Source organism: Narcine bancroftii, chromosome 10, assembly GCF_036971445.1.
Source record: "Narcine bancroftii isolate sNarBan1 chromosome 10, sNarBan1.hap1, whole genome shotgun sequence".
Classification (NCBI taxonomy): Eukaryota; Metazoa; Chordata; class Chondrichthyes; order Torpediniformes; family Narcinidae; genus Narcine; species Narcine bancroftii.
This window is the reverse complement of record NC_091478.1, coordinates 34,881,174-34,890,275: the sequence shown is the minus strand read 5'-3', so window position 1 is coordinate 34,890,275 and position 9,102 is coordinate 34,881,174. Positions and strand designations below refer to the sequence as shown.

General features: G+C 46.3%; 1 protein-coding gene across 1 annotated transcript in view; it reads left to right on the top strand.

The window, feature by feature from the left end:
- Positions 1-4,443: 4,443 nt before the first annotated feature.
- The window catches only part of LOC138743792 (tumor necrosis factor receptor superfamily member 6-like), a 44,227-nt gene continuing 39,568 nt past the window's right edge, over positions 4,444-9,102 (top strand). Inside the window, exons 1-2 of the mRNA XM_069899397.1 lie at positions 4,444-4,457; positions 4,704-4,950. Coding sequence (XP_069755498.1) covers positions 4,444-4,457; positions 4,704-4,950 — 261 coding nt within the window. The remainder of the gene's footprint in view (positions 4,458-4,703; positions 4,951-9,102) is intronic.

Here is a 9,102-nt window from a genome sequence, read left to right as displayed (position 1 = left end):
GTTGACAGCTGGCCCTATTGAATTCTTCCCCATTAGATATGGTGGTGGGGCTGCTGTGGAGTGAAAAGCTGGCTGTATGATGGATACGAGGGCAGTGTCACAGATGAAAAATCGTTTGCGGCCTCCCTTCCAGTGGGCTCTGACCACCTTTACAGGATTTGTCTTGGTTCTTAATGGAGTGTTTTGTAGATTGCGTTGACAGCATAAAACAGTCCACTGCATGACATGTTATCAGCGATTTTCTGGACTTCCCACTCACCATCTATTTTTTGAGTTTATGGGTCAGTGTTGGACTTTAGCCTTCATGCATATGCAGACTGGTTCTTTTGCCTACAGGCATTGGGGAGCTTCCATTAAAGAGGCAGTTTGCTTTTGAGGCAAATCAGTACCTTAATCTCCTGGTTTTCTTGCCATGTCTGTCCTCATCCTTGCTCTCTCTCTCTCTCTCTCGCTCTCGCTCTCTCTCTTGTAGAACAAGAAAGAATCTCTTCACAGGTGCTAGTTATTGTAGAATTCAGGGCAGTCAAGACCCTTTGTAAGTCCTGTTTGCAGTCTAAAAGGAATATTTGCAAGCTCTTTGAATATGAATGCTACTTTTCTTGCAACAACATTTGTGTTATTACACTTGGTTTTGGGATCAGCTTGATGGTGGTAATCATTGCTACCGGTTTTGATAATCTGACAGGTGTGCTCAAACCCCAGCAAGTGTGCCTTCAGTTTATGGTAAACTAATAGGGACTAAAAACAGACCCAAATTTCTATCTTACTATGCCATGAAAAATGTAGGCCTCTCTAATGCCAAAAGTATATTGCTGGAGGAACTCACTGCATCAGGTTTAATCTTTGGAGGGAAGTGGGCTGTCGACATTTTGCGTAGAAACTCTGCATCTCAATTCAAAAAAGGACTGTCTAATCATCTTTTAAAACAGCTCAGATGAAAAGCTTAGGAAGCTGTTCATGCAAATAGGTGACACATTTACATTTAGAATTGAACGGTTCTCTTCACTGAAGGCATGTGATCTAGCTGTCAACAAAACGTGAGTAACAGGCTTGGATCCTTGAAATTTGGGTTTTGTCTTCAACAATCCTCGAAGGTGTTAAACATTAGCCTTTTTTAAACTGCAGCACCTGGGTAGCCCTCCTGGGATCCAGGTGCGATTATTGGGGCAAAGGTGCTGGAAGTACCTTTTAAATTGCAGGGGATTAACCCATTGAATCATCAACCTGGTGATTTAATGGGGATCCTGCCCTGCAATGACGCATCACACACTCACCAGAGGTACCGACGGTTGTTTGGATGCTGGCTGCCTGGTGACGCTCGCATGCAAACCCTGACATCACCAGAATAAGTAGGTTGGTCATTTTCAAATCACCTATGGACGTGACCTAGGTAAGTTTAACTGGGTTCCCTGACTACCTCTGAGGTAGGTCAGGGATCTGGTTGTATTCCAACGGAGTTGACTGGGTCAGACCGTTTCTAACTGCCGCGTAACTGGGGCATTAACTGGGCAAATTCTCCGGTTAACCCTATTTTACATGACAGTTTGAAAGGGCCTAATTAAAATCATCCCAAGAGTAAAACCCATTCATTATCTTTAAACTGAGCTGACAAACTGAAGGCAAGTGTGGTTGGATGATCCTCTTCATGTGACCTCCAGAGTTGAGTTCCAATTTCAAATGAAAGAAAAGAGCACATGACTTAAAGTTGCAGTTACCAAAAGCATGAGATTATGGATATCATGAAACGTTGTGGCATTTTACATCATATAATCTTTGGCAGTTTTTTAAAGTTTATTTGGGGAATTTTTCAGTTTCAATACAATAAAGCTCCAATAATCTAGCACACTGAAAAATATGGTGGCAGAGTTTCCAGATTATTGGTATCCCAGCATATTTGGGAGCCGGCTGCGGCATATTCAGAAAGATACACCTTTAGCCATAAGGCGAAGAACTTCTGCCTTTATAGATGGGTGTTTTCCCTGCTTGAAAGTGAGAGAAATCCACTGAGTCCACACCAACCATCGATCACCCATTTACACAAATCCTATGTTAATTGTAGCTTATATTCTCCACACATTATCATCGTTCCAGACCCCCACCCCGATTCTATGATTCACAAGTACTTTAGGTGCAACCTATACTGGCCAGTTAATGCAGCAGCCCATGTCTTTCAGATGTGCAAACTAGTTGGTGCCCCAGATCAGGATTGAACCTGGTGCTGTGAGGGGATGCTCCATTGACTCACCACAGTGCCACATTTATTCAGTTGTAAAATAGTTTCATTCACTTTTTGTAAATGTTATCTGAATTGTCATAAATTCTCCAGTGAATCTGGTAAGTTTCAAGGATCGGCAGAAATCAGAGCCCCGATGAGGTTTGAGATTGCAGGAGAATTGGTGCTCAGGTGACGTTCGAGAGGACCTGGTTAGGTACAAGTGTGAGTGGGAACTCAGGTCCTGGGGAAGTTCAGGGGAAGGTAGGAACTGTAATTCTTTTTTGAGATTCAGAGGAATATGATGAAGTGCCAAACCACAGGGAATTTCAACGAGCAATAAAGCAGATTAGTCTTGCAGATTTGATAAGCATTGATTCAGGCAGGACGTATGCGCCAGGAACCATCGTCACATATGCTAGTTGCTGGTATTGGGCTGTTGCCATGAGGTATTGGACTTGTCTTGTGGTAAAGCAGGTTGGTGATTTACTCTTAAAACCTGGTAATTCATTGGGAGGAATGTGCATTGTCCTGATATTCCAGGTCCAGAACTACACATGCCATCTTTCATCATCGTGTAGTCATTACACAACAGCCACCATACAGATCTGACAGAATGAGATCTTGGTTCATTGGGAAATGTGTCCAAGATGAGTGGAGCAAACATTCTTCTGCATCCACTAAAGGAGGACAAATGTATTGGTAGCTCCTAGCTCATGCACAGTACGCAGGGGTACTCCGATAGGGTCACCAGGCTGGCTTAGGAATAGGTGACAAAGAGAGTCATAGGGTAGTCGTGCAACAGAGAAAATGACCTTCAACTCACCTTGTCTATATTGACCATTAACTACCTGTCCATTCACCAGTACTGTAACTTTCTAGCCCTTAGTAATTGAAGTGCTCTCCCTGACACTTGATAAATGCTCTGAAAGCAACACTACTCACTCCAAATAAATAAAAAAAATCAGATTGCATCTTAATCTATGACGCTTTACCTGAAATTTATGCCCTCCAGTTTTACTCATATCTGCTCAGGGGATTACTTACTCCATTCCCCTTATTATATTGTAGACCTCTATCTGGACACTTCCCCTCCCACATAACTCCCACCCCAGGGTAAACAAACTCAGCTTCTCACAATGGCAATATAAGGTGAATCTGCTCTGACTTTCTCCAGTGCAACACGCTTTGCCTAAAGGGTGTTGACTGGGGTTGCCCACAAGTCTCCAATTGTTGTTAGCCAATGTTTAAACTGAAGCCACTGGATATCTCGCACTTACCGAGGACTCCGAGAGAGCCATTGGGACATTGGTGTACACAATGTGGCAGTGCTCATTCTGATAATCACCTTTGTGTGTGGCTGTGCATGGAGCCAAGGTATGAGAGCACCAAGTGCTGCTCCATGTGGAGTTCTACCTGTCCCGGATATTGTGAAGGATAGGCCTGGCCCCCATTGCCATGCAATGTCCCAATTAGCTGAACATTGCCGTACTACCTATCATCATGGAAACGGTTTTCCAGGTCAACATCTTTGACCTCAAGGCCATTAGGCAGCGGTCAGCAAGGAATGTCCTGCAGAAAGTGAGAGAGGAGGACTTGATGGATGTAGTGGGATGGTTTCTTGAGCAGACCATGCCGGTCAACTGGCAGAATGCCTCATCACCAGGGCTCACTAACAAGGACTTGGCCTGGCTGACGATGAGAGGGGCCCTCCCAGTAAGATCCTTCCTGCATCACCTTTCTTGCACGCTGTCCTTGGGACAGCTGCAGTGGGGTGGAGACTGTCGCCCTCATCTTTGCCGGAAGCAGATTCACAAGGAGGGTGCGGAGAGAAATACAGGGAGCTTGGTCACGGTTCATCCCCGGCATGCAGCGTGACAGAAGACTTCTTGATTTTACGGACTGTTCTGAGTCCAACATTCAGAACTGCTGGAAGACTGGCAACCGGGTGAAGGACGCCCCTTTGGGTCGGCCCGAAACCGGTTGGCCTGAGATGCCCGTCGGAGAATGCGGCCGAGTGGCACGTTCCAGGGCTGCAGGACTGGTGCAGCCAACACAAGGTCACTGTGGGGAAGTTTAGAGCCTCCCCCCTCCCCCTCCCCCACCTTTGCTGGGCTCTGTGGGGCTGCCATGGAGGGGAGGCTCTTTCAACCAACAGAGAGATGGGAGGAACAACAAGGTGCCACATGGGTCGAAACAAAGGATTAAGTTAGAAGGTAACATGTTCACTGATGACTGTCACCACGTAAACGTTATTTAGACAGTCTTTTCCCCTGTATTGTCAATAATTTACGCTCTATGATGGAAGCAAGGAATGGAAATCCTTGAACAGTTCCTTCCCTGTGCAGTTCATCATGAATAGAGTATTTGGAGAGAACAAAAAGTGATGTCATCCCAGAGGAAAGGCATTTCGGGGAAGCAGAAACAACACGCTCTCTAGCCAAGTACGGAAACGGCGGTTCTGTTCTCTGCGCTTTGATCTTGGGAGCAGAACGAACCCCCACCAGCCCGCCAGGCAAGCTCAGGTGGCCGAGCGTGGGGGCGACTGGACGGGTGCGTGCGAGGGAGCGGCGCGGCTGCTTCTGGCCGGGGTGATTTTCCAACGATTGGAAGCCACGGGGTTGTTTCATTTTCGTTTGTCGGACCTCACTGCAACCAGTCGCGGGGCCCTCGAGTGCCGCCCATTGAGGACGATGAGGGCAGCGGCTGTGGGCGTGCAGCTACTGCTCGCTCTTCAGGTGAGTGGATGAAGACGGTCACCTGCAAAGGGCAAAAGAGGGGGGGGGGGGGGTGCTGGGACCTTTCAGGGAACTTTCAGGGAACTTTCAGGGAACAGCTGAAACGGGCGGCGGATGGAAGGAGCCGGCTCTGTGCTCCCGTCGGGGCGGGGGGGGGGGGGGGGGGGGTGGGGGGGGTGGAAAGTTACGGGGTGGAAAGTTACGGGGGGGGGTGGAAAGTTACGGGGTGGGTGGACTGGCTTCACTTTATTCGCCTCCCAGCCCGCAGTCGGAGCTCGCAGGGCTTGTTGCCAATTGTCAGTGAAGAGTCCTCGCTTGGCGCTCACGTCAGCCTCCTGGCTTTCTCAAAAGATTTTAAATTCCAGGAGTCACGACTATTTGAACACCCACGGTGGTCGGGGCATCGCCCGTGGGGTTGACGCGAGTTCGGAGTGTTAGAAACAGAAGTCCCTTCACAGAAATTGCTCCAGACAAAAATTGAGAACAAAGAACATTTATTTTACAACAATGCAAAGTTGGGTGCTTCCCCTTACCCTGGGAATACACACACACACTGGGGCTCACCCAACTTTTATACAGTTGATTTCAGTATAGGAATACCCTCCCCCTTACATTCTTCTGCCTCCTGCTGGAGAGGTTTGGCATTAGGCAATCCTTCCTGCCTACGTGCAATTTCAGTATACTTGGAGGACCAGGGGGTATCCTGTCGTGTTCCATCATTGTCCTTATTCACACCTTCCTGATTCTCGGGCTACAGTCTCTTGGTATGCAGAGTTGGCTCATCCTGTCTAGGGTTGGCTAATTTAAAATGTATAAATCTGTGTAAGGTTAGCTAATTAGATATGTAGGACTTGGTACTTCTGTCCAGGGCTAGGAGACCCTTATCTGATCCAGACTACCTCAACTTCCTACATTCTATTGTTCCTTACCACTCCTTATCTTAGTCTTATGGTGGCTCTTGTCACAAAGACTAGAAGATTCTTATGTTAATCGTGCTTTCCTGCATCCTAATCCCCAAGCTCATCCCATCTCCACAAGCCAAGAAACCCTGTCTATGTACGCACTTGAACATGAGACTCTCTGCCCACTGCGCCTTTTTGTGTTCAAGCCATCCAGCATCGTACGTCCTTGGCGGTGGTTAAAGCGTGTGGTTTCTCCAATCAGTGGGCGCCGGGTTGACTCGGACACTTCTTTCCACCCTGGAAAGGTTATGGGCAGAACGGTTCCACTCACTGAATGTGAACTCCCCAGGAGGCTTTAATAAAGATATCAAATTTATGAAATGAGAGCAGCCAATTAAAACTGGTTCAGTTTCTCAATGATATTTGTCTTGTGCAGAGGATGAGCTTCTTTGAATGGCAAATGCCCCCCCCCCCCCCCCCTAGTGTATGTGATTAGTGAGGATGGTGGCTCATGTCGGCATATAGCTTTACACGGAGCTATGATTTCCAAACTGTGCTCCTAGTAGTTTTTTTTTACAGCAAATGTTGTTATTTGATAAAGTAGAAGTTCATTTAACAGCCAATCCACAGTTGCTGTAGGTGTAAAGGAGAAGCCGAAAGTTGGAAAACCATGGAAGGAGATAAAGAGTTATGGTTTCAGATTCAATGGGCCTCATTCGAATTCGAAAGAGGACAAAAGTTAAGTTGAAGGAAGGACAGGGAATGGCACTCACAAGGAAAACTGGCGTGAGCAGGGAGATGTTATCGAGTCAATGAACCACGTTAGAGTCCGGCACTCTTGATAAGGAGTTTGTACCTTCTCTTTTTGTGTTTGCATAGGATTCCTCCGGGTGCACTGGATTTCTCCCACGTTCCAAAGATATTCGGGGTTTGTAGGTTAATTGGTCACACGGTGTATTTGGGTGGCACAGGCTCATTTAAGGGCCTGTTACTGTGCTGTTACTCTAAATTAAAAAAAAACATTGTATGAGAGTTGTCATCTGATCAGTGACTGAATGTGAGAATATAGACCTAAGAATCTAAGTGAGTGGTTCTCAAAGGGTTGCCATAGCTGCTTTGTGGTTAGTAAGGGATGTACATGAGTGGAGGAAAAAAAAGTTGAGAACCACTAATCTTGAAGAAAGACATGTCTGACTGGTTATGTCTAGACATGTCCTTTACACCCAGGGTGAGGAATGAAAACAATGTTCTGCTATTGTTACAGATGAACAACTCACATGAAGTAACCTTCTCTTGTTGCCGCAAACTGCCCCAGCATCAGACTTTAAAAGTCCAGAACAAATGAATCCTTTGAGGATAAGAAGTGCAGGAGTGCACTTGAAAAATCAGACATGAGATTAAGATGGCAGGGAAGATGAAGGAAAATCCCAGCGTTTTTTTTATTAAGAGTAAAAAGATGGCAAGAGAGAGAACTGATTCCGTCAAAGGTTGACAGAAATCCCTTTAGAGCCACAAGGTGACATTTTAAATGAGTAGGAACAAGGCCGGGAAGTGGGGCTTAGTGGGTAAATGGATTAGCTCATGATTAAATGGCGGGGCAGACTCGATGGGCTGAATAGCCAATTTCTGCTCCTATGTCATGGTTTTATGGAACATTTCTCATCTGTCCATCTTGAGGAGAAAATCATGGAAGTAGAAGAATGGAAGGAAATGAGTTGTAAAGTTCTGGACCATGTAACAAGTACCAGGAAAGAGGGTTTAGCAGCCTCGGAGTGAATTAAAGTTGATAACTCCCAGGGTTTGATGAAGTGTATCTTTTGCACCTTGTCAGAAGCTAGGGAGGCAATTGCAGAGAACCTTGCTGATTATTTACATCTCTTTGCCTTGCTGGAGGACTGGAGGGTGGTTAATGTTATGCCATTAGATAAAAAAGGCTGCAAGGACAAGCCAAGGAACCATAGGCCAGTGAGCTTGGTGTCAGTGGTTGGAAAGTTGCTGGAGGAGATTCTGAGAGACCATATCTACCATCATTTGGACTGATTGGGGGAGGGGGGGGGAAGTACATGACATATCCCATAAGTTTATTGATGAGGTGATGAAGAGGATTGATAAGGACAGAGCAGTGGACTTTAGCATTCAGAGGGCCAAGAAGCATCTGGATGGAACCAGTGAGTTGGTGTTTCTGGTTGAGAAACTTCAAGCAAGACAGGATATGTATATAAAGAGGAGAGGGAGGAGGGGAGGGGTGTCAGGGGCCAGTGGGTGATCAGTGGATTGAGAACAGGTGAAGGAGCCAGATGGGAGAAGACAAGGTGTGTGGTAGAATTGGGGGACAGAGGCAGGTAACTGACCAGTGGCAAATAGAGAGAAATAAGTAAGAGAGAAAACATGGAGGTGGGTAGGGGCAGATTGAGCCAGGTGAGGACGAGAGAGAAAATGTGGCCTCCGCATAAAATGTGGCACTCCACAGGTTTAAATGCTGGTCAAAATCTGATCAATGTAATGCTTTATGGTACTAGCCATTACTCTTTACTAACACCCTAACATCATCCTGTTTTTTTTAAATCCTCTGCATGTATGAACAGAACTCTTAAAGAAGGTGTAATGTAGAGCAAATGTTTACTCTCAGCTCTCTTGTATTTCTCTGTCACTCATTGGACTCTGCTCTACCAGAGAAAAGGCCTCAAAGACCCATCTATCTCTTGGAAGAGTCCAGTCTCCTTCTGCCTGAATAGGTGCAGGACTTGCGTGGGCCCCTTTCACTGTGGGCAGTCTATTCCTCACCACAGTTTAAAAAAAACAGAAAGGCTGGAAGCACTTAGCAAGTCACGTGACATGTGTAGAAAGAGAAGCTGGCTTGTCCTTTCAAGTCGATGCCAATGGTGGACCTTGTGTAAGCTTTTCATTATCTTACCTGTTTGGAGGATTGTCCTCTGGGGATGGAGGAAGTAGCTGGTAATAATGAAGAAAAAAATGGGAGTGATGTAACAGAGGCAGGGATGGGTGGGGAGGTGAAGACGGAGCAGTAGCAGTGTGGGTGAGTGTGTGCCTGGTTAAGTTTATGCTAAGCAGAAAAACATGGCAATGCTGCTGAAGCTGCCATTGGGGCAGATCGACAGAGAGCGAGGAGAGGAGACACACTGCTGCTCTGTGGGGTTCTAACGCCCAGTTCAACTATTGACGCTTAGGTACAGGCTTTAAACTGTCTATTAAAGAAGCCGATGGTGGTTTATTTTAAAATCCTGCAACT